At 43.0% G+C, this 26,279-nt stretch overlaps 1 protein-coding gene and 1 pseudogene across 1 annotated transcript; one reads left to right on the forward strand and one right to left on the reverse strand.

Moving 5' to 3' along the window:
• Nucleotides 1-45: 45 nt before the first annotated feature.
• RAB21 (RAB21, member RAS oncogene family) lies at nucleotides 46-18,693 on the reverse strand. The gene is made up of 7 exons (XM_038418923.2): nucleotides 18,315-18,693; nucleotides 7,382-7,441; nucleotides 7,010-7,117; nucleotides 5,516-5,579; nucleotides 3,213-3,267; nucleotides 2,085-2,173; nucleotides 46-756 (listed from the first exon to the last, which is right to left on the reverse strand). Exons 1-7 carry the CDS (start codon nucleotides 18,468-18,470, stop codon nucleotides 617-619), a joined length of 672 nt encoding a protein of 223 aa, XP_038274851.1. The 5' UTR covers nucleotides 18,471-18,693; the 3' UTR covers nucleotides 46-616.
• Nucleotides 18,694-25,854: 7,161 nt separating this feature from the next.
• LOC119860725 lies at nucleotides 25,855-26,230 on the forward strand (annotated as a pseudogene).
• Nucleotides 26,231-26,279: the final 49 nt, after the last annotated feature.

The following is a 26,279-nucleotide window of genomic DNA, read 5'->3' on the forward strand; positions in this document are numbered from 1 at the left end:
CACTGTTATTCACTGGACACTCACTGACAAGGCTGATGTATGTAATTCTGCACCTGCACTTGAAAAAGCAGATAAAATATTTAATATGTAATTTACAATGTATTTTGCCAGCTTGGCATACAGACTGGATATATAGTATATCAAAGTAGTTGACAGTTATGGGCTTGTGCAAGCCCTGCAAAAAAAAAAAAAAGTTCCGGTATCTAATTCAGAAAAAAAAATAGTTTACAGTTTAGAAGTGATCAGTTGAATCTACCACAAAATACAAACAGCTGCAAAAATGTATACCATTCTAACAGTGTATATAAGTTATTAAATAATGATCTGATTTAAAAGAATATAAATGATGCCTTTAAGTAGGTCTTTTCTACATGCATATTATTCCTCATTCAAGAAATATATGTAAAAAGGCCATTGGTAATTGCTTTGTTAAACACTGTAGAAAATGCCAATTCTCTGGTCTCAGACTCCACTAGTTTAGCACTTGAGGTCTCTGCAGTGTTATAAGAGATATTTTTCAATACTGTTAATTCTATTATTCCATTGGTAAAGAATGCAGGACTTGAAATATGGCAGTCTTCATGTTGAGGGGGCAATAATCCACAGTTTTATACAGTTATCCAGAAGAACAGCACCCTCCACTGCTCTGTGCTTGTGGCTCATCATCAATAATCTGTACACCCCGCCTTGTAGCTCCTGACTGGCTGGAACCATTGCCTCTTGCTCTTTCATCCACTTGAGCAGTTTCTATCATTCCTGGAAAATAAGAACTCAAATCAGGATGACATTCATTACAGTTTTAAATATTTCAAAGCTTTGAATTCTTCAACAAGCTATTAAATCTCTATGCACACAGAGCTGTTATCAACCTGATTTAGCAAAACGAGATAACGAACAAACTGAAATTTTTCGAGTGACTTTTAAAAAAAAAAAGCGATCCATCTGATACCACAGACCAACATTTTAAAACAGGTTGCTACATTTAAAGTCCTAAACCATATTTAGGTCCCAGAAATGCAGAACATCCAGCAGCTCTAATTGGACTTCAATATGAGCATTTGGGTGCTCAGTAGCTGAGTTAGTAAGACCATTTGGGCCTAAATAAATGACCTCTCTCAACCATATTAACTACTGCACTAGAGGAACTACTACTGTACACAGGAACAAAAAGTTATTGCTGAAAATTCTGCAAATAAAGGAAAGCAACAGACAGCTGAATGATTCTAGATTTGTTTTCTTCCTAATTTGGCTCCTCTGAAGGTTTAATATGCATGTGTTCACAAAGAATTCAAAGATGCAGGGAGTAAGGCACCTATATTCCAATCCAGACCATTTGGAATGTGGTTTAAGATCTGTGCAATAAGCTTCAAGTTGACTCTGGACAGCAAGTGAATAGAGAGAACTTCAAATCAGAATTCTGAAGCCAAGTTTCTGTGGGATGGAGGATTGGAAGGGAGCAAGAGCGGAAGAAGGAGAAATAGTCACAGGAAAAATGGAAGAGGGAAGTGCGTTTATGTACTTTTCCCTGTATTCAACCAACGCTCAGATAGGGTGAAGGGGAGACCTTGGACAGAGTGCAGAGGTACAAGAATGTTTAAAAAAAATAGTTGACTAATTTTGAACACTGTATTCCAAATAGCCTGTACAAGCCTTAAACTTGGTTTTCATTTTTACTTTGTACACTAGACCCCCTATTTTAACAACTAATTCAGGCAACTGAATGTCTCAAAATTACAACAGGTACAGTGCACAAGGCAATGTATTAATCATTCAATAATATGCACATAAGTATGTAGTGTGGCTGTTTTATCATCTTTGGCACCAAATCTTAGTCTTTTCAAACCTGCAGCAGCTTGAACATTGGCTTAAGAACTGAGGACATTCAGCAATAGAAAGTTTGGCATCAAAAGATTAGGTAAAACATCAGTCTTATCAATGAACATTTATGTTAACTAATCTATTGTAGTTTAATTTAGTATCTGTGAAACCCATCTTCCAGCCTATTATGTAAAAGGACTTTATTCTGATGAGGGCTTTATCAACTTGTACCAGTGCAAGCTCACCACAGCAAATGCAATACCTACTTTTACAGAGGTCAAGGAAGAGTTCTTCAATTCCTTTGTTTTGTTTGGCTGAAGTATGATAGTGTTTTGCTCCCACTGATTCTGCATACCTGTATATAGTGCAAATACCAAAAAAATTTACTTATGAGGCCACATGGAATGTTAAAGAAATCAAAAATTCTTTCAAGCCTTCATACTTTGAAGTGTACAGTATTCTTTGTAAGACAAATATATAAATCAAAGTACAGAGAATATTTACCACATTAAACTTTGCTGCCACTCCTGTATATTGCATGCAAAAAATCCACATGCAAAAAATCCAAATCCACCTTTTAGCAAACAGAAGCTTGGAATGGCAACAGAGCATGGATCACTTGATGATTATCTATTCTGATCATTTCCCCTGGGGCACCTGGCATCAGCCATTGTTGGAAGACCAGATACTGGGCTAGATGGATCTTTGGCCATACCAGGTCAGACCATTCTTATGTTCTTTTCAAGTACATAAAAAGGTTGTTAGGAGGGAGAAAAATTTTTCTCCTTAACCTCTGAGGATAGGACAAGAAGCAATGGGCTTAAGTTGCAGGAAGGGTGGTTTAGGTTGGACATTAGAAAAGCTTCCTGTCAGGATGGTGATTAAATACTGGAATAAACTGCCTAGGGAGATTGTGGAATCTCCATCACTGGAGATTTAAGAGCATATTATACAAGGATATTATATACAGCGATAGTCTAGATAATACTTAGTCCTGCCATGCATGCAGGGAACAGGACTAGATGACCTCTCAAGGTCCCTTCCAGTCCCGCCATTCTACGCGACTAGTGTAGATTCAGAAGGATCACTGAAAGCAATAAAGGGAGAATCTACTATTTTAAAAACACTTCAGAAGCTAAGTTTAGTGTAGAATATACTGTAAATTTAAGAGTGTTTTGTATAATTTTGAAGCTTTAAATCCTTGAATACATGAGTGGAGTAGAACACGGACGGAACATTAGTATAGTATTACTTTTGGCAGATAATAGAAAAGCTATGGTCATTAACTACAATTGTTCACTAAAAGCATGACTGCTTCTTTAGTCTTGTGATAAAGGCACTAATTATAGCAGAATTGATTTAAAGTTTAAGAAAAAAACAAACCAAGAACTTACGTTTCTGCTTCTTGAACTGAAACATGCCTCTCTTTTTCCAAGTCTATTTTGTTACCTGTCAGAGAGAGAGAGACACACACACACACACACACCAGTCTTCAGATCTTTTCAGTATGTGTAGAACAAACTAAAGAAAAAAAGTCTACAGACTATGGATCAGAGGTGGGCAAACTATGGCCTATGGGCCACATCTGGCCCATGGGACCTTCCTGCCCAGCCCCATAGCTCCTGGCCGGAGAGGCTAGCCCATGGCCCCTCCCCCACTGTTCCCTCTCCCCTGCAGCCTCTGCTCACTGTGCTGCTGGCGCAATGCTCTGGGTGGTGGGGCTGTGAGCTCCTGGGGCAGTGCAGCTGCAGAGTCTGGCCTGACCTCGGCGATGGTGTGGCTGGCTCCAGCTGGGCAGCACAGCTGTGGCATCACCCATGCTCCACATAGTGTGGTAAGAGGGTAGGAAGTGGGGGGGGTGGATAAGGGTTGGGACAGTCAGGAAGATGGGGGTTGGATGGGGTGGCAGGGGGCAATCTTCCAGGGGAGGCTGTCAGGGGGTGAGAAGTGGCCAGGTCACACACCCCTCCCCTAACCGGCCCTCCATACTATTTCCAAAACCAGATGCGGCCCTCGGGCCAAAAAGTTTGCTCACCCCTGATATGGATCTTTCTTCCTATCACTTTCCAAATAGGACCTTCAAACACAATCTAACATCAAGCTGGTTTTCTTTAAAAATGTTTTAAATGTTAAGGGTTAGAAGATTTTCCCCTTTCACCCAAATACTTAGGATGGGATCCACAGAGTCCCAATTTTAGGCTCCATTGTGAACCAAAAACTCCTGCCAAATCCAGTAGGCACCAGATAAGTTTAAGTACTTAAGTTTTCAGGGTAAAAAAATAATTTTCCCAGTGCCTATTTTCTTGCCTTTTATCATGCACACTGCAGCCTTCTTCTAGGTGTCCAGACACTTATCTCCAGTCTGAGCTCCAGAGTGTCCATGGGCAGGTGAATGCTCTTCCCCAGTTCATCTCATATGCAGGGCCTGATCCAGGAGACATGCTCAGAAGCTGCCTATTGGATCAGGGTCCATTCAAAGTGTGACCACTGGAGGAGGAGGAGCCCACCTTATGACTTTTAGCTCAGTGGTTAGAGCACTCACCTGAGAGGTGGGAGACCCAGCTTCAATCCGCCCTGCTGCTTAGTGACAAGAAGATATGAACAGGGAAGTGGTCTCCCACCTCTCAGGAGAGTACTCTCACACAAGTATCCCACAGTTCAGTCACTGAGATAAGGATGGAGTCTATTGAAGCTGTTCCATTGTGGATAAATGAAAATAACTAGAGCAGGGGAACTAAACCCTGGGTCTCCCACCTCTCAGATAAGCATCCTAACCACGAGGCTACAGATTCATTCCTATTCTCCTGGGCCAACTCACTTTCATTTATTTGTAGTGGAATGCTCCAACAGGAGAGATGGGGAAGCCCCACATCTGAAAATCCCATAGTTCAGTGGTTAGAGCACTCAGAACAGAGACCCCCTGTTCAAATCCTCTCCCCCTCCGACAGAGGAAGGGAATTTAACCTGGGTCTCCCTAGGCAAGTGCTCTAACCACCAGGCTAAAGGTTATAAAGTAGGCAGACCACCACCTCCAGACATTTTATGTGGGGTAAGACAGGCACCTAACTCATTCTCACAGGAAACACCTGAGGTACCTAAGCCACCTGACTCCAAGGGACAGGTTCAGGTTTACAGATCATTAAGCAGAGATAAGTACCTCAGAATGGCCCCAACTTAGGCTGCTCTCTCCAAGAGAGAGGGCCAATACTTAGAACAACCTCCTCTCTTCAGCATCTCCCATTGGCTAGCTTAAGTGGCTCCCCATCTAGCGAGCTAGCTTTTGTGGATTGCTTTCTAAGGTACCCATCTCTTCTCCCTATACAATGAATGCCCAGGCACCTAACTCAGTCTTACAAATTGCAGTGTTGTTCCTGTGATTTTTTAGGTGCCTAAATGTTACGCACCAATCTCAGTGTTGTGACACACAAGTCCATTTATGGATCTTGGCCTTAATACATACTGAGGGAGCTAAAGTTAATTTCTCTTTCCACACCAAATCTTGCATATACTTAAGAATTTAGGTATCATTAATATATATTATCTGTTGAGTTCACATTTGGTAGCAGGCTGATCTGTACTGTAAGACTGTTCCATCATCACAAAAGCAAGTAATCATGCAATGTTTAAATAATTGCACATGTACAATAAATTACTCATGCACTCAAAGCAGACTAGATTAAAAATAAAATAGTCTTACCCACTATACATAAACAGATTTCGTTTCCCAACATTTTTCTTAATTCCTTGACCCAGTTTTTTACCTGCATACAAATATCAGTTAGATGTATTCTCATTTTAAGAAGCATGTATCACTACTTTAAGGTCATGGATCCAACTATACAGCTTTAAGGCTAAGACAGATACCTATGCAAATGTCCTCCTGACTTTGTCCTTTTAATTCTGTAGAGGGCGATCTGGAATTCAGAGAAGTTATGCACCTCTGAGTTGTACTAAAGGTAATCCAGCATCTGTTATCCCAGTCCCAAAGAGCAAGTTACAGATCACTTGTGTGATATCACAGGAGGTTGCCTTTTAGGTCAAATCTGACTTCTGTCTTGACGGCTACATATATGGGTCAGTGATGGTTAGCGTGCATGGTGTTCTACTAGAAGAACTGGGGCCTGGTTGGAGTTTTTTATAATCCAATGTAGACATAATAAGTGACTGTTTTGGGAGGAACAGAACCAGAAAAAATTATTACTTTTGCAGGCATGGTTGGAGATGGGCCAATAGAAAATACACTGTCCATACTGGGACTACATGATGAGTGTATAAGCTTATGAATTTATTTCATTATGGTTAATTAATGAAGGAGGCAGTTAACTGCAAGAAAGTCAAATAAAAATTAGATCCCATGAGACAAACATACAAAAAAACAAGCTGTTACATTCTAACAAAACAAAAACTCACATTTCTCTTTTGAGAGTGCGTGTCTCAGTTCATGATGGAGAAAAACTTTATTAAAATAAAATCCTTCAGAATCTTACCAAGTAATATTCTAATAAATAGATCATTTAGATTTATGGACTAAACTCTGGAATATGTCAGCAGCTCTATATAGACACGAGCTCCAAACCTTACCTCTACTTACTGTTACAAGGTATTGATAATCAAGGGGCATTGTTCTTGGAAACATTCTCTTTAGTGTCATAACTTGGAAATTATGGTAAAGTAGAGCATTCCACAAGTAAGGCATGTTGTAGCATGCTATGTTTCAAATTAAGATATATGCAATAGGCATGTATAGTACCTAATGTTATTGTTTCATCACTACCACATTGCTATATATTTACAAGCATAGCACTTACAGTAGTTTTGACCTAATTACTTCAGGATACAAGAAGTTAAACTCTAATGACAGTGCCCTAACAGCATTACTGTTTTACTAGGAGCAGAGCGGGGGGGAAAAAAAGGAGGAAGGAGAAAAAAATTCCAACTTAAACAAAACTGAACCGTTTAAGGAAGTATTTTCTATTATATTAGATTGAATGGTCTAAATTGTTCTAATTGATCAGTTATAAAAAATTGCAGTACACTCAATTATAAACTAAGTTTATAAGACAGTCATTATCTAAATTAGAAAGTACATTTAGTTACTGATGAAATGGAAACTTCCAAGTTGCACACTCATACTGTGGGGAAGCTTTGAACTGGTTTACTTGTGGGGCTATGGATGAACCTGTCACAGTACCTTCTGAAAAGAGTCTTCATCTGTTATATCATATACTAAAATAGCTCCATTAGAATCTCTGTAGTAAATTGGACCCAGTGCATGGAATCTTTCTTGACCAGCTGTATCCTGCATGTGATAGATACATTTGTGTTAGTGTTCATTAAGGCAAAACTGATGACATTCAAGGAATTCCAATTATTGAACAAGAGTGACGCCAGAAATAACACTTTGAATTCTTGCCAAGAATTCAACCAGAATCTCAAATGTGTATTCATTTGTTTTGTGCTTAGTATTTTAAACAAGCCTTGAATTCCATTGTAAAAAAGTGAAAAGTTGAAGTTTATAAAAGCAGAGTGAACAGAAACGTAAAAGACAGATAAGCAAACATACCCATATTGCAAGGTTTACTCTTTTTCCTCCAATATTTAGCTTCTTTGTTAGAAAAGATGCCTAGAACAAAAATTAAAATATATGTATGAAATAGTTGAGACAAGTGTCATTATGGTTAATTTTTACATTTATGACTAATCCAGGGAGTTATTTATAAACCTGTCATTTATATTTGGATTATTTTTGTACTCTTATGGTTTTAAAGAGGAAAACATCCTGAAGCAAAATCTGTTCAGACCACCATTAACCATCAGGAGCTGTGGAGGTGATGCAGACCAAAAGATATATTATCCAAGGCTGGAGATTAGCCTAGCTCCAAGAAACTACACTTTCAGCTTGCCTTTCAGAGCATCTCCAGGCAAGTCTAGAAGTTTATAACATCTCAGTAGTGCCTCACCATTTGGGCAGCATCTAAGTAGTAACTGCCATTTATTCAGTCTGGAGTGAAAACAGGTAAGAATAAGTTCAGGAAATTTCTCTCATGTTACAAATTATCTGGCATCCCAAGCCAATTATGTAATATTTTAATAAGATCTAGTTGTTTAACAACAAGTAGTTATGTCTTAACCCATAAATAATGGACAAATTTAAGATCTGAGCATTAAACAAGTTAATCAAAAATACACTAATCAGCCTTAGTGTGACTATTAGCTAGCTATTATCCTTTGGCATCCATGTTCACTTCTGATCCTCCATGAGAACATCCCTGCCTTCAGATTAGTCCAATCTCCTTGGTCTGAATCCTAGGGGTGTTTTAGTTATACCATAAGCCAAGTGATTTTTTAATTAATAGCACCCCCCCATTTGGAACGTACCAGGACAACTGAACCCGGGACTGATGTAGCCCAATTTAAAGAACTAAGAGCTCAAGGCATGACAAGTTTGGTGGCAGTGGCCTTAGCTACCGTAGTGACTGAAATCTTCCTTTGAGGGGATTTTTTGAGGTGTGGCAAAAGAAATATTATGTTGCAACTTTCCCCACATGAAATAGACCGGCCCTTCTGTTTGAAATTAAAGGTTTGTGGGCAAGAAAACAGGAAAAACTCCCATCAGTGGCAGTTTCTTTCATAGAAAACCTATCAGAATCCAGATTCAGACTACAGCAACCAATTCACATGGTTAAAAATACTACAACTCCAGACTGCAGCCAAGTAAAATAATGATCTGGACACCATACGTTTTATGAATCTACCAGATCACTTTAGATACTATGAGGAGGTAAAGGTACCCCCAACATTTAGATTTCAAACCAGATGGACCTTCTTCAGATTTAATTGTTTTGAATTAGAATCAGAACAAAGACTAATAAATTACTTCAATCTCAGCCTGTTAGAAATGGCATTTAAGTTTGTATTAAAGATAGGGACAAAAAGAAAAAACAGAAAACCCTAAACTAAAAAGTTAAAGCCTGAAACAGTCCAAAAAAAATGAAAAGCAGAAGTGTTGTCAGTCACAGGAGTAAATGCTTCATGTAATTTACTTGAAACTGTTGCTCAAAAATTGGGACAGGCATATTTTCTTTAATGAGCAAATGTAAAGTCTTAGCTGCCAAACAACAAGTGATTAGAAGATTTTTCCCCAGCCTGAAGCTAAGCGAAAGCAGGCTTCAAGTTATATTTTTATGACTTGGACAATATGCTAGAGTTGCAATACAATGCACAACTGCTTTACCCCTTTAAGTTGCATGTGTAGTTTAAGGAGTTGGGCAGCAGAGGTAACTCCCCCGGTTGGTAGGCTTCATTATTGGGTTAACAGAGGTTAAATAAATTTTTCAAGCAATGTCCCCTAGTCACTTAGAATTTCTAGCATTTGTGACTATAAATATGCTAGTCTATTCAGTGTAAGGGTTTGTTCTCAGCATGTATACACCAGCGCATTTTAGTCTTGGATTCTTAATGAAAAAGAGCTCAACTTTAACCAGTTAGATTTCCAATTGCAAGAAGGCTCTTCACTTCTGTTTCATTCAACATTAAGAGCTGCAGTTCTGAGAATTATGCAATGTAACTTGGAAGATAATGGATTCTTATTCATTTCAGTCCTTTTGTAGCTTTACTAAATATAAAACATTAGTGGACTGAGACTAGTTTAAGTCTGAAAGTCATGAGTTTTAATTTCTAGTCATTTCTTTCAACTTTTTTTTTATTTCATTTCTTTGGCAATTTTTTGGATTTGGTTTCCAAAACATGAGACCAGCTGAAGTTAACTGCAACTACTATTGATCTATTGAATCTTGTGATATCTTCTGACTTTTCAGTCCTTTCTAGCATTACAAGCCTTTGATCTCCAGTGAATGCTTCAACCTACAATTTACACTAAACTCAGTTATGCTTAACTCATTAATCTCCTACAATTGTTAAGAAATGGACTTCCATCTATGGGCACATTGAGGTGTTAAATATCATTCCCTTAAAGGGCAAATGCCTCATCCCTGCTCCAGCCCCTTTATGCTGGATAAGAGCCTAAGCAGTATTAGAAAGGCTCTAAAAGCCCCAGATCCAGTTAGGAAAGGATTCTCTTAGGATGCCCTCAAGCCCTGATGTGGGGGAATGCCAGGTGCATGATGAGTGCAGGATTACTGTGTACAGCACTGGAAATTCCAGACAATGCTGCAACCTATATGGCAATCTAGGGAGGCTATCATAATTTAGAGAAGTCCCCAAGTCTTCTTAAGTTACATCAGAGCTGCTCCAGCTCCCAGAGCAACCCAGGATCAGGAAGGTGCAAAGTTTACTTTAAGCTGCATTAGCCTGTCTTCATCTGGACTCTGTGTGCCATTCCTCTTTGTATTTAGGTATTATTTCTCAAATCTAAACTACAGTAAAGACCAAAAAACCCACCTATTTCAAACAATTGTTTATCACTTCAGCTCCAGAAGGCAGATTAGCAATTTCCACCATTTCAGTGATTTGCAGTGCTTATCACTTTAGCAATAAGCATGTATTAAACTGTTTAAGATCCAACTTGAAATCAAATATGGCTGACATGAATTAGTACATACCCATGTACCAGCAGCATCCTAATATCACAGACCTGGGGAAGTTTCACCTAGAATGGACATTTTGCCTACCAGGGTTCTCCCTGTAGTTTCCAATGGGGGAAAAAAAAAAAAATCCTTTTCACGGTTAAAAAAAATCTTGCTAAATTCTGCTAGTACAGAAAGACTACACTGCATGAGTGAATTTGTGGAAAGTGGCACTGAAGGACTACGGGACTCTGATGGGATGAGCTAGATACACATAATGTAACAGATCAAAACAGGTCTGAGGATTTTAACTACAGCAAGAATATTGCAATATGCCAGATTTAGTGATTAGTTCATATTAATGAATTTATAAAGGCTGAACTAGGTTTATTCCTCATCTGGGAAGCACTAGGTAAGGAAAGAAAACATTAAAGAAGCCTGTCTCCACCCATAAAGAATAGGCCCAGCCCATCTTCCAATGCTAGGGAGGGAGCCAGTTCTGCAAACTGAGCTAGCTTGCCACACTGAGGGCATTTCTGGCCAGGGCTAATGCCTCACCACCCTCCTGCATGTTAGAATGGCTCCAACTTTTCAAGAGTTTAGCATGACCCACATTGCCTTGGGATAAGAGGGGAGAAGAACAGTACAAAGGGCAACTTTTAAAGAAAGCAACAGTGCTTCCTGGCCCATCCCCTCTCCTTCACATGGTTAATCATCATCATATGGCCCGATTCAACAAATCCTCAACTTCAAAGGCAACTACTCATATGCTTAGGTACTTTCCTGAACTGGAACCATAATACAGAACTGAGTCCTTACGGTCTATTAAATTAGACTATAAATATGATTTTTTACAAACTAAAAATCTGCTTAAGTACAATTTAAACCACACCATTTCACTGCCCGATCATGTTTCAGGATAAATGAGAATACATTCTTAGTTTACAGAGTAGCAGCCGTGTTAGTCTGTATTCGCAAAAAGAAAAGGAGTACTTGTGGCACCTTAGAGACTAACAAATTTATTTGAGCATAAGCTCCGATGAAGTGAGCTGTAGCTCACGAAAGCTTATGCTCTAATAAATTTGTTAGTCTCTAAGGTGCCACAAGTACTCCTTTTCTTCATTCTTAGTTTAAAGTCACTGCCAGTTTCACCATCAAGTTACAACTGGCTGAGCTTATGAGACCTTGCTCTCAACTTGAGAGCACATCCCTCTAATGTGGTAACTGATCTGATGCACCATCCAGAGAATGTTCTGGGCACCAGTGGCCAGAACTCTATGGGGGGGGGGGGAGAAGGGACACATGGAGTCCTGCCATCTATTTCATGCAGTCACAGCTTCAAGCACTTCTCCAACCGTCTTAAAAACCAACTGTTTGACAGCACCCATTAATACCCATCTCATCTTGCTTATCCTTCCAACAACAACATGTTGACACACTGAATAAGTATCAGGGGGTAGCTGTGTTAGTCTTTAAAGTGCCACCGGACTCATTGTTGTCGATACAGACTAAGATTTATTTGGGCATAAGCTTTTTGTGGGTAAAAAAATCCCACTTCAGATGCATGGAGTGAAAATTCACTCCATGCATCTGAAGTGGGGTTTTTACCCACAAAAAGCTTATGCCCAAATAAATCTGCTAGTCTTTAAAGCGCCACCGGACTCATCGTTTTTGTGACTAAGGACTCATCTACACTTAAATTTTTATACCAGCATACCTATGTCAGGTCTGAAAAAGCCCACGCCCCAGACCAACATAACTACGCCAATAAAACATCTGATGCAGATGAAGCTATGCAAACACGAATGCTTCTGTTGGCATAGATAATACAGGGGAGGTGTTGTTTCTATATTGGCAGAGGCTCTGCAGGATAGATATAGCCTTATGTGCCAGACAAACAAGAATGATCAGACCAATGATCCACCTAGCCCAGTATCCTGTCTGACAGTGGCCAGTACCAGATGCTTTGAGGGAATGAACAGAACAGGGCAATTTACTGAGTGATTCATAATCTGTTGTCCACTCCCAGCTTCTAGCAGTCAGAGGTTTAGGGACACCCAGACCATGGGGTTGCCTCTCTGACCATCTTGGCTAATAGCCATTGATGTGCCTATCCTCCATGAATTTATCTAGTTCTTTTTTGAGCCCAGTTATACTTTTGGCCTTCACAATCAGTTCCACAGGTTGACTGAAGTACTTCCTTATGTTTTAAGCCAGATGCTCATTAATTTCAGTGGGTGCCCCTTGGTTCATGTGTAATATTAAGCAGTAAACATCACTGTCTTATTCACTTTCTCCACAACATTCAGGATCCTCTGTCATCTCTTTTCTAAGATGAACAATCCCAGTCCTTTTAAATCTCTCCTCATATGGAAGTGGTTCTATACTCCTAATCATTTGTGTCCCCCTTCTCACATCTTTTAGGATTGAAAAAGATCAAAAATTTATTTAGATGGTCAAAAAAACTGCACAGTATTCAAAGTGTGGGCATATCATGGATTTATGCACTAGCCTATTTTGTCTTATCTACCTCTTTCCTAATGGTTCTTAGGATTGTTAAAAAAAGTTGACAGCTACTGTGCACTGAATGGATATTTTCAGAGAATTATCCACAATGACACCAAGATTTTGTGAGTGGTAACAACCAATTTAGACCATCATTTTGTATGTATAGTTGGTACTGTTTTCCAATATGCATTCATTTTCATTTGACACTGAATTTCAGCCACTTTGTTGTGCATCCAGTTTTGTGAGATCCCTTTCTAACTCTTCAATCTGCTTCAGACTTATCTTGAGTAATTTTTTTGTATGCCAATTTTGCTACTTAGCTACTTACCCCCTTTTCCAGATGAACATATTCATAAATTATCACTAGTCCTAGTACAGATCCTTAGGGGACTATTTACCTCTCTCCACTGTAAAAAAAACTGACCATTTAATCCTATCCTTGGTTTCCTATCTTTTAATCAGTTACTGATCCACGAGAGAACCTTCCCTCTTATCCCATGACTCCTTACTTTGTCAAAGGCTCTCTCAGAAAGCAAGTACACCATATCCACTGGAATCATCTACCTACGTGTTTGCTGACCTCCCTCAAAGAATTTGACTATATTGGTGAAGCACGATTTTCCTTTATGGAAGTCAGATTGACTCTTCCTCAACATGTTGTGCTTGACTAAGTTTTGATAATTGGTTCCCCCCCCCCCACACACACACACACCCCCACCAGAGTTGCAACCAAATGTGTCGAGTACTGAAGTTAACTAATATGGAGCCCATCTGGTACAAAAGCTGATTTAAGCAATGTTCCATACCGATGAAGTGAGCTATAGCTCATGAAAGCTTATGCTCAAATAAATTTGTTAGTCTCTAAGGTGCCATGTGGTCCTGGGGACTTACTATTGTTTAATTTATCAATTTGTTAATCTAATAGAGTTCCTCAGATTTGTCACCTAAAAATAATGGCTCGTGTATGGGAAACTCCCTCACATCCTCTGCAGTGAAGACCGATGAAAAGAATTCATTTAGCTTCTCCACAACAACCTTGACTTTGAGTACACCTTGATTGTCCAGTGAATTAAGTACATCAGAAACTGGAAACCTGCCAGTCTACCTTTTGCTAGTTGCTCTTCAAATTCTTTTTTGCCTGCCTAATCAATATATTTTAAACACACTTGACTTGCCAGAGTTTAGGTTCCTTTCTATTTTCCTTAGTAGGATGGCACTTTCAATTTTTAAAGGATGCCTTTTTGTCTCCAACTGCATCTTCTACTCTGCTGTTTAGCCACAGTGGTGTTTTTTGGTCCTTACTATTTTTTTTTTTTTAGTTTTGTTGTATACATACATATAGTTTGAATCTCTATTATGAGTTTTCTTTAAGTACTTCCATGGAGGCATTTCCTTCTTGTGATGGTTCCTTTTAATTAGCCTCCTCATTTTTGTGTAGTTCCCCTATTTGAAGTTAAATTCTACTGTGACGGGTTTCTTAGATATTCTCCCCTCCCCTCTGTACGTTAAGTTTAAATTACATTATGGTTGCTATTACTGAGTGATTCAGCTATAATCATCTCTTCAACCAGATCCCATGTGCCACTTAGGACTAAAATCAAGAATTGGGTCTCTCCTTTTGGGTTTCAGGCCTAGCTGCTCCAACAAGCAGTCATTAATGGTGTCAAGAAATCCTCTCTGCATCCGGTCCTCAGGAGACATGTCCTCAACTATATATGTTGTGACTAAAATCCTCAATTACTGGGTTTTCTGTTTTTGTAGCTTCTCTAGTCTGAGACTTTCACAATCACCATCTGGATCAGTAGATTCTTATTGTTCAAGCATGGAATTTGTATCCCTAGAAATTTCTAGGGATCAAACTATATTTGACTACGCTTCCCCCCCCCCCCCGCCACATGTAGCGCCACTCTCCACCAGCGCAACCTAGTCAGTCATTCCTATAATAGTGGGGGAAGCAGGACTGGGGATATGTAGGCATGCGGTACAGGGATGGGAGCACAAGAGAAATCGGGGGACCCTAGTTTGGTGAGAGGCATGGAGAAGGGGCATAGAGCCCCTTCCATGTGGAAGAACAGAAAATGCTGGAATGGAGGAAAGAGAATGGAGGCACAGAATCCCTGGCAAGGGGAGAATGGAGGGAGTTGCAGAGCATCCCTGAACTACAGGCTGCGAGGGTGGCATAAGGAGTCCCCCCATATATGCAACAAGTTTAGTCTACAGAAGCCAGGAAGTGAGAGTCCCCTTAGTTTAATTCACATGCTGACCACATATGGTAGTAAGATACACTTTAAAATAGGATACAGGAAAGCAACTACTGTAAGAAGTAATTTTGAAACGTGAACTGTTCACACAGTTTAGTTTCAACACCAACTAACCCTGCAGCTTAATGTTCTTAGAACATAGGGGGTTAATATGTTGGGAAGAGAAAAGAACCAAGGTCACTGGAGAGAGAGACTATGTAGTAGGATTGACTGAAGATATGTCCAGAAATGTACCACTGACACCTCAGCATAGGATGCTGAGATACAATTTCTAGACACCATTAATGACTGCTTCTTGGAGCAGCTAGTCCTGGAACCCACAGCGAGGGGGATGGGAGGAGAGAAGAGACAATTCTTCATTTAGTCTTAAGTGGCACACAGAATCCGTTTAAGAGATGACTATCAAAAACTATAAGTGAGTCAGCTAAATCTAGTGATGTTACAGCCCCACAAAGATTTCATTTTTTAATATCTAAGGACTAAGGATAGAGCGCCACCCCTTTTCATGCGATAAGGAAGTGCATTCTCCCCCCACAAGTCCCTACTCCAAAAGCTTGTTTACAGGAGGTTTAAAAAAAGAAAAAACAAAAGCCATATACTCCTTTAAAAGCAATAAATCCAGAGAGGACAAATTCATTCTTTTGGTTTTATTTTTAAAATTGAATTGGTGGTCCTGTAGCTTCCCTCAGTCCGTTTCCCCAATATCCACAGAGTATTGATTCAATTCACTTTTTAACCTCAAGGAAAAAATTGCCTGAATTTCAATTTCCAACTACAAATTACACCAACATGCTTAGCTGAAACTGAGACACATCAGATGACAAAACTATTAATAGGCTAATATGTCACAGCCTTTGGTTTTATATTGATATCAGAACTTAGTTATCCACTGGAGGCACAGGGCTGGTTTACACTTGCAGTGCTACAATGGGGCAGCTGTAGTGCTTGGTGAAGACCCTACTAATGCTGATGAGAGAGCTTCTCCCATTAGCACAAGTAATCCACTTCCCCAAGCGGTGGTCGTTATGTCAACAGGAGAAGTCCTCCCATTAACCTAGCACTGTCTACACCAGGGGTTAGGTTGGTATAACTACATTGCTTGGGGGTGCAGATTTTCCAGGACAGTCTGGATTGGGCTAGTTCCAAAGCAGTGACTTACACTTTGTCCTTATTATATCTGAAGTACTTTGTCATATCTGAAGTGCTAACATTGTTCTGCTACAACTGCATCCATTGCAGACATCTGCTGTCAGCAAGTACAGGAGTATTTAGTCCCAGTTTAAACTCTTCATTACCTCTCTAGAGCTAAAAAAATTGGAAGAAAGTTTCATTAAAGAATCAACCCCAAGCCATGCACCTTCAATTAAGGTAAGCGAGCTCACACCTCAGACCCTCAGGAAGTCTTCCAGAAAAAAAAAAAAAATACAGAAGATCAGACTCAACCATGAAAATATTAATGTAGATTGTTTTATAAGTATTTCAAGCCCTTATGATAAGGAAGGAAAAACTAAATACTTAATCCTTTTGGTACCATTCTGGTCTCCACTACTGTAGTATCACTCATCTCAAAACATTTAAAAAAAAAGTCTAAGTTTTCTTCACAGACCTGGTTGAAAAAGAAAATTAAGTTTGTCTTGAAACGGATCATGCACAACTTGCTTGCAGCTCCACTCTATGTTGTCATCCCTAAATAGTTTGTTCTCACTCTAGACCAGTAAAGCTGAAACTGTGGTTCACAGAGCAATGGGATACACAGACAATTAAAAAGTGGTTCCAGACTCTTAAGGTATGTGTACACAGCAACTAGACACCTGCAGCTAGCTTGTGTCAATGAACTCAGGCTTGCAGGGCTGTTTCATTGCTGTGTAGACTTCCAGGCTCAGGCTCCAGGACCCTGTGAGGTGGGAGGGTACCAGAGCCCAGATGTCTACACAACAATGAAACAGCCCTGCAGCCCAAGCCCCATGAGCCAGAGTTTGCTGGCATGGGCCAGCCACGGATGTCTAGTTGCTGTGTAGACACACCCAAAGAGTCTGAGAATCACGGGTCCTGAGAGTTTATACATGATACATAAGCTTGTACATGAACTTCAATACAAGTCAAATAATAAATTTACAGTGAACTACAGGATTTTGGTGCTGCAATCTGAGGCCAATAATTTAGACAGATTTATTCTCAAACATTTTAGCCATTGAACAGTTACATGGAGTGGCTCTTTCAATAATTAGGATGTTAGCATTTCTGCAATATAAGAATTAAGCCAGTTTTGGCTAAATTCTCCAAACTTTCTAGTTTAGCCTATTTCACCAGTAATATTTACTGGAAGATGTACTCAAAATATTCTTGATGTTTATGCTGAGTTTTTCAAAAGCCTAAAGATGAAGTCTGAAGGCACTCCATTTCTTTGAACATACTGACCTTCCTTAATACTTAACTTTCACCACTTAGAACATTAGCCACAGCAATTAAAGCTGAAATGTGCATATAACACTTAGTCATCAGGCCACTCATGTTGCATCGATGAAGTGAGCTGTAGCTCACGAAAGCTTATGCTCAAATAAATTTGTTAGTCTCCAAGGTGCCACAAGTCCTCCTTTTCTTCATGTTGCCTAGTTAGTGAGAAGGATCACACTTTCAGATCACGTTTCCCCATACCAGGATTGCAAAGGCCCGAAAAGGAGAAAGTGGAGAGCCTGAACAGAAGGTCATGGAAATCAGAGAAGAAAGATGAAGCATTTAAACCCAAACCCCGGCCATTTGAAACGTAAACGGAACTCCAGAACCCCCTCAAACCAGGAAGTAACCAACAAGGAACAAGGCTGGCCACTTAAAAACAACAATCAAGTAGGCAGGGAGAGAGAGAGAAAAGCACAGATACACGTATGCCATTCTTCACCCAAGGAAAGGGGCATGGTACCAGCCCGGACCTCACCACAGCAGCAACGACAGCAATAGAGCGGGACAGAGCCATCTGAACAGGACTCGGCCCGGGGGAAGAGAGACCAGGGAGATGGAGAATGTCGACTGGCACCGACCGGGGGGCGTTGGAAAATAACTAGCTAACTAACACTATGCATGCCGGGAACAGAGCGCGCAGCAGCCAGACCGCCCTCCACAGATACAGACACACAACCCCCTCGGCCCCCGCCGCGCACCTCCCCGCCCCCGCCGGGCCCAGCGGCCGGGCCCGTCCCGCGCGCACCTGCAGGGTGGTGATGTGTTTGTCGTTGAACTTATTCTCGCAGTAGCGCAGCACCAGGGAGGTTTTCCCCACGCAGCCCTCCCCGAGCAGCACCACCTTGAAGGAGAAGCTCCGGCCGCCTCCCCCCGCGCCGGAACCCGCCGCCGCCGCCGCCATCCGCAGCGAACCCGCCCGCTCGCCGGGCCCCGGCCTCACATCCGCGGCGCAGCCGGACACCGACCCCGGCGGGGAAGCCGCCGCGAGGAGAGCCCGGGGATGCGGGGACCGAAGGGGGGCCGCCGCGAGGAGAGCCTGGGATGGAACCGGGGCACTTGGCCCAGCCGCTCGCCCCGCTCCCTCTAATGGCGTCTTCTTCCTTCTACGTCACGCTCCGCTCCGTCACGCGACATGTTGGCAGCCAACGGGAGGGGCAGACGCTGCGCGTGCCGAGGCCACGCCCAGAGCCCCCGGAAGGGGGGGGAGGAGGGAGGAGTGGGGGCGGGGCCTAGCGAGCTCCCCCCCCCAAGGGGCGGGGCTAGGTGAGATTCCGCAGGGGGAGGGGAGGAGTCTGAGCCTCCGTGGTCTCCTCAGGCTGCGCTGTGCCTCCGCCTCGGGGGCGAGCGTTAGCGCCGGCCTGGGGCCCAGGCGTGTGTCGTTAGAAGCAGGCAGCAGCCCCAGGGCTCCGCGGGCCGCCTGCTGGCCAGGGGCGGGGTGGCTCCTTCCTCTGTGACAGGGAGCTCCGGCTGGGCAGGGCTGTCCGGAGGGGTCGGGGTGACCGCGCGGGGACAGGCCGAGGCCACGGCACCGCCCGGTGTCCAGCGGGGCCTCAGCTGGCCTGGCCGGCCGGGTGCCCCTGCGCAGTAGTGTGCGACAGCCTGGCGCTGGGAGCTGTCCTGTCCTACGGCGTAGGCCAATAATAACTCCCTGATCAGTAATATTCTTGGGTGGTGTAGGGCTGGGGTTGAGAAATCCATGCTGGACTTGTGGCTAAAGTGTGTGAGAAGCAGGTGTGAGAAGCAGGTGTCTCCTCACTTTACATCTCAGCAACGGGTGGAGGCAAACCTCACACTGACAAGTGGGGGAAGAGACAGCCAGGAGTCTATGTCCCAGCCGGAGAGAGAGCCAGACGCTTGCTCTGGGTTTTATTTTTCAGAAGGATCCATATCAAAGGTTTACTGACAGAGTAGCAGCCGTGTTGGTCTGTATTCGCAAAAAGAAAAGGAGGACTTGTGGCACCTTAGAGACTAACACATTTATTAGAGCATAAGCTTTCGTGAGCTACAGCTCACTTCATCGGATGCATGTGAGCTGTAGCTCACGAAAGCTTATGCTCTAATAAATGTGTTAGTCTCTAAGGTGCCACAAGTCCTCCGTTTCTTTTTTTTAAAGGTTTACTGGTCTGTGAAGACAGGAGGCTGAACCTCAAATGCTAAGCAGCTAAATAAACTGATTGCATACAATATTGCCGTATTACAAAATTGTGTAGAGTGAGGTCTTTTCTGAAAGCTAGTGACAAAGTGGTGATTAAACTCATCGCAAAATGTATGTATTAACGCTATGTAAGGAATTATGAATACTCATTGATACTAGACTGGTTTCAGAGTAGCAGCCGTGTTAGTCTGTATTCGCAAAAAGAAAAGGAGGACTTGTGGCACCTTAGAGACTAACACATTTATTTGAGCATAAGCTTTCGTGAGCTAGTGAGCTGTAGCTCACAGAAGCTTATGCTCAAATAAATTTATTAGTCTCTAAGGTGCCACAAGTCCTCCTTTTCTTTTTGATATTAGACTGTACAGTATGCCCAGACAGGAGGGAATGTCATGGCTACCTACCTGTCACCTATGTATATTAAGCATGGTGGAAACAGAAACAATGGAAATCCCATGTACATTGAAATCATACAGGAGATGGAAAGCGCACAGGAATGGACGAATAGAATGAGGTCATTTTACCTCTTGAAACAAATTTATTGAACTTCAGAAGATTTAAGCAAGGACAGAAACCATCATTGGCATTCATTGCTAGTAGACAGACACAAGAGGCCAGAGTTCTTACAAGCTGAGAAAGGTGGGGCCTTCAATCAAAGGAGGTGGGGGGGGGCAGGGTTTGAAGTCCCTGGAGCTGAATATAGGTGAGAAACCTTCCTAGGCAAAGATTTTCTTCTAAGAAAATAAGGGAAGCCAGCACCTTTTACTTTTGTGGAAGGTACCGACTGAAGGAAAGTCAGCCATGGCTGGGGAGAAGAATGACTGGTGAGAGAAACCATTTTAAGCAAAACCTGTAGCTGGTTAAGTCTTGGCCATTAGAAGCATATTTTGTTTTGCTTTACTTGTAATTCTATCTTCAATCCTTTTACTTGAACTCACTTAATCCATACTCTTTTTTAATACAATTATTTATATTTACTATAAACCAACTCAGTGCTGTGTTTAAGGGGAAGGATGTATGTATCCCTGTTAAATTGATAAGTTGTAATGTGTTTTTGTCTCTTTAGCAATGAACCTTACTATTTCTCTGAGCTGTCCTGAAGTGTGCTGGACACTTCATGGCACACAGTTTGGGGAAAATTCAGGAATGGGAACATAGGCACCAACTCCGTGAGTGCTCTGGGGCTGGAGCACCCACGGGGAAAAATTGGTGGGTTCTCTGCACCCACTGGCAGCTCCCCGCCCCAACTCCCTGCCCCAGCTCACCTCCGCTCCACCTCCTCCCCTGAGCGCGCTGCTGAGTCCTGCTTCTCCCCCTCCCTCCCAGTACTTGCGTCGCAAAACAGCTGTTTCTCATGGCAAGCACTGGGAGGGAGGGGGGAGGAGGAACGTGGCACACTCGGGGAAGAGGCGGGGCAGGGGCAGGGATTTGGGGAGGGGTCCAGTAGGGGCAGGAAGGGGGTGGAGTCAGGGCAGGGCCAAGTTCACACTCTGAGTGTCCATGTATAACTGCAGCCCTGATCCAGCAGGATGGGGGGGGGGCATGAGCACGCACTGGCACCAGGGTGGGGGGGCATGAGCACCCACTGGCACCAATGAAAGTTTGTGACTTGGAATGGTTGGGGGTCATCTTGCTGGTTGTAGACAAGGTTGGTAGAGACCAAGGAATCTGACTTGCTGGCAGGCTGCTGGGGTCAGAGTTCCTGGATCAGGGCTGCAGTTATACACGGACACTCAGGCTGCCTTCTTGTTGCTGACTGTGACTGTCCCAGGGAAGGAGTTACAGTAGCAAAGCATTTGAGGCACCCAGGGTTACAGGGCCAGCAGTGACATAACCGCTTGAATTGCCTCATACTCATCTGAATTGCCCCTGAAAGCATGACACATAAGCATTATTTTTCTTGCTTCTAACTGATCACTGAGAATAGTTATACTACTGTAGTTCTAAGTAAGGACTTAAGATTTCAGTCCTTTGTTATAAAAAGGTGACTATCTTAAGAAACAAGATTAGCACTGTGAAGGAAGGTACATTCAACTGGAGTTGTAAGCAGATAAATGCTGTTACCAGTGTTTATTTGTCCTTTATTCTAATGTTGTTTTCAAGAAAGTATAAGCCGTTTTCCCCACCACCACCATTCTGGGAACTTTTCCTCATCAGAGACCGGAGGACCACATTTTATTCTGGTTTATAGTGCACATGCTTTAGGCCCTATGTATTTTCCAGCCAAGCACGGTTAAGGATGCTCATTTTTATCAACATCTCTCTAGGGCCTAGTGAACTAAATTAGCACAGCCACACTTCCAGCCAGGTATAATAGCGTATCAAATTCTAGTAATTCTGTATTTTAGATCATTTTTTAGTTAAGGCAATAATTTAGTTCCTGAATATATAAATACTCTCTCAAAGAAAGGGGAATAATATCAAGGAACTCTGTAAAAGAAACTTGCTATCACTTTCTCTTGCCCTCACTCATCCCCATTTGAAACCCTTCCCATTCATAGGGCCTGATCTTGCAAATACATAAACATGTGCATAATTTTACCTACCTGAGCAATCCCATTAAATTTAAGTGCATAGGTCAGGGGTGGGCAAACTACGTTTTAAGCTGTTTTAAGTGTTTAACTTAAGCCGTTTAACTTAACTTAAACGCTTAAGCCGTTTTAAGCTGGCCCATGAGCTCCTGCTGGGGACTTGGATCTGGGGCTTGCCCTGCTCCGGCGCTCCAACCGGGGTGCAGGGTCAGGGGCAGCATGGCCATGCTCCGGCTCCTATGCGATCCAATAGCTCTGCTCCAATGGCCCTCTCCGGCGTTCAAATGGGAGCTGCACGGGTGGTGCCTGGAGACAGGGCAGTGTGCAGAACCACCTGGCCATGCCTCCATGTAGGAGCCGGAGAAGAGACATGCCGCTGCTTCCAGGAGCTGGTGAGGTAAGCGCAGCTTGGAGCCTGCACCCCTGAGCCTCTCCCCACGCCCCAACACCCTTCCCCAGCCCTGATCCCTCTCCCACCCTCCAGACCCTTTGATCCCAGCCCAGAGCACCCTTCTGCACCCCAAACCTCTCATCCCCAGCCCCTCCTCAGAGCCCACACACCTAGCTGGAGCCAGCACCCCTTCCTGCACCCCAACCCCTACCCCAGCCCAGAAACCCATCTCGCACCCTGAACTCCTCATTTCTGGTCCCAGTCCAGAGCCTACACCCCCTCCCGCGCTCCAACCCCAATTTCATGAGCATTCATGGCCCACCATACAATTTCAATTCCCAGATGTGACCCTCGAGCCAAAAAGTTTGCCCACCCCTGGCTTAGGTGCTTGTGGAATCAGGACCATGTTTATTATTTTTGTATGAATTCCTTAGACCAGCAATGTCCAATACGTTCGCCACTAGCCACATGTGGCTAATAGGCTATTGAATTGTGGCTAATGCATGTGGCTTTTTTATAATGTGGCTTAATGTGGCTTTTTTATAATGCAGCTAATAAGAAAAATTCAAAACCACAAGTGTGGCTAACAATGTGGCTAGCACCGAATTTCTATTGGACACCACTGCCTTAGACACTGAGCCCCTGATCCTACAAAGAGTTGTATGTGAGTCCTTTTTCGTAGGTTGATTTGGAAAAAGAAAATCCTGCTGCTGTTCCCTTCTGTGGCTGACAGGCTGGGGAAGGCAGGCTGGGGGCCGTGGTGCGCACAAGACCCCCGGGCTGGGGCTACGCCATGCCATCTGTCCTCCTGGCGCTGGGACTACGCTGCCGGCCGCACCGCCTGCCCGGTGCTCTCAGGCTGGTGGCGCTCTGACTGCACTGTCCGCCCACTACGCTGGGATTGGGGGCATGCAGGGGGGCCGGCAGCTGCGGGGGGTGCTCTGGGTTCCAGCAGGAGAGGGGGACAAAAGGGGTGGGGCCTCATGCAGAGCAGGAGGGTCTGGGGGCTACCCTCCCCTAAGGGTGTTTTCACCCATGTTCGCAGTTTTGTCATAATGCCATTGTTAGGCAAGTCTGAAGCATACGTAAAACTTACATGTATATCTGTTTCTACTGATGTTTTGTTCCAGACATGGGGCAGTTAGCTGTTAAAATTAGGCCCCAGACATTGCTCCAATATATTAGGATAGATTGCAATGTGTTGTCAAATAATTTTATTTGTGGCTTTTATTGATGTAAAGATGTTTTCTGAAGAGGGCCTTTTTCTTCTAATAAGGCCTCCTGGTGTTGCAATGGGCTTTTTGTGGACAGATCCCCTGTGCCCACAGAGAGCCCCCTGGGTGGCATGGCTCTGTGCAAGCACATTACAAGATTGGGTCCTAAATGTGTAGCCAGCGTGAAGCTCTCAGATGCATTTATTGTAATACCTAGAGATGTGCAGCTGGATGTGGAGGGAGGGGACAATCTAGGCCTACTGTGACAGTCTGGGAAGGGTTTGGGGATGCAATCTGGACGAGTGAGGGGTTATGTCACCACATACCCTGCAACCCTGGATGCCTCACTACTGTAGGTCCCATCCTATGGTGCTCACAGTCAGCAGGAAGCATGCAGGTCAGACTCTGTGTGTCTGTGCTTAGACTGGCCTGGTTCAGCAGCTCTTACCCCAGCAGCCTGTCTACAGCTTCACAGCCCCACTTTGGCTTCCACAAGCCTTGGTGACAACCAGCAAAAATGACCCAGCACACTACTGGTCCCCACCATCTCCTAATAATACAGGGTGGGGAAGGGCTGGATCAGTCCCAGGCAATTATTACTTCCTTGTTTTGTCACTTCTTCATAGACTTCATAGACTTGAAATTGCTGTTTCAGTTAGCTTGCATAGCCGATGCTATTGGGTAAAATTTCATGAAACATTCAATAAATTATTTTAACTTCACCCCCTTCCTCCCCGGTGTGAGACCCCAAGTGGTTCCTATGGTTGCAACACCTAAGTCCCTTTGTGGATCCCACCCAAAGCAACCAGAAAGCCAGGAAAAAAGTCAGGGAAAGCAAGCAGAAAGCCAGAGAAGTAGACGTACCTGTGGCCCTGAAAGAGAGCAGTGACTGAGCTTCTTGGGGCACAGGACTGTCTGGAAAGGCAGGCTTGGAAATTGTCAGCAAGAAAATTGCCTGCTGTTATTTGTTCCTACTGTGTTTAGAGGAACAGACTTTGTAAATAAACATGATTTTACCAAAGGCATACCTGACTCATATTATCAATGTCTCTTCCTACAGCAACGACCTAGCAAGGTCCTGATTATTGGCTAAATCATTCGGGCCAAGGAGCAACAATATTTATAAACAGGGATAGGAACATAGATTGTCTCCTAGTGTGAAAGGGGTAAAACTCCAGTTTCACGTGCTCCTCCCCTTGCACAATTGCTGAGGAGAAGAGGTATTAGTTACAGGAGAGAGAGAAGTAATATAATGTCTTTGAGAGGGTCATAGATTCTGTGTGGACCTACATTTAAAACTGTTTATATCATAGTCGTGTGGATTATTTTACTGAACTGTATATTCTCGAAAGGAACTTTGCCCTGCATCACTGTTGGAAGATATGTGCAGCTACAAAACACAACAGTATTTTACCATTTCCTTTTGCCCTTTCTTGCTGTTTCATGGAATTAGTAATGATTACTTATCTTGTGTGGGAAATCTAATATACCACAGTACTGTCCAAACCCCTAGATATCAATGTTAAGTGAAACCAGAAGAATGGTCTTGTTGACAGCAATTTTCTATCTGAAAGAGCTATAAAAATATCTCTGTTCTGCAGTATTCTTGTATGGGTAACTACGACATGCAAAACTCTGTATAACTATCTGTGATAAATAAAGTGAACTGTATAATGATCATTCATCAAAAAGCCATTTTCCAAGTTCCAGTCATTTTATTAATCTCGCTGATCTCATCTGGCAGGTTTTTGGCTCATTTTGTTGCCAGCTTATTCCAGACAGAATGCATCTTTTACTAATGGTCGGTTTAATTTGCTGTGCTTCGAGTTTTGATGTTGAATGATTAACAGATATCTTTAGAAATAACTAGTATTGCTTTTCTCTTCATTTTTGAATTCTTGAGCACTTGATCACTTTACATGGGCAGAGACAACTCTGGGTCTGGCCAGGTTTTAGGCTCCTGCAGTGTGTTTTGTGGGTTCCTTGTAGTCTTCAGGATGCCTGAGCCAGCAAAGTCCTCTCCCATGCCTAAAAAGGGCTCCAAGAAAGCAGTGACCAAGACCTAGAAGAAAGGAGATAAGAAGCGCCGCAAGACCTGGAAGGAGAGTTTCTCCATTTATGTCTACAAGGTGCTGAAGCAGGTTCACCCCGACACCGGCATCTCTTCTAAGGCCATGGGCATCATGAATTCCTTCATCAATTATATCTTCAAGCGTATTGCTGGGGAGGCGTCCTGCCTGGCGCATTATAACAAGCACTCCATCATCACCTCTCGGGAGATCCATCGTGCGCCTGCTGGTGCCCAGGGAGTTGGCTAAACATGCCGTGTCTGAGGGCACCAAGGCTGTGACTAAGTACGTCAGCTCCAAGTAAGCAGGGGCTGTGCCGTTCTGGGAAGCTGTTATACCTAAAACCCTGCAAC

The sequence above is a fragment of the Dermochelys coriacea genome, chromosome 1, assembly GCF_009764565.3.
Source record: "Dermochelys coriacea isolate rDerCor1 chromosome 1, rDerCor1.pri.v4, whole genome shotgun sequence".
Classification (NCBI taxonomy): domain Eukaryota; kingdom Metazoa; phylum Chordata; order Testudines; family Dermochelyidae; genus Dermochelys; species Dermochelys coriacea.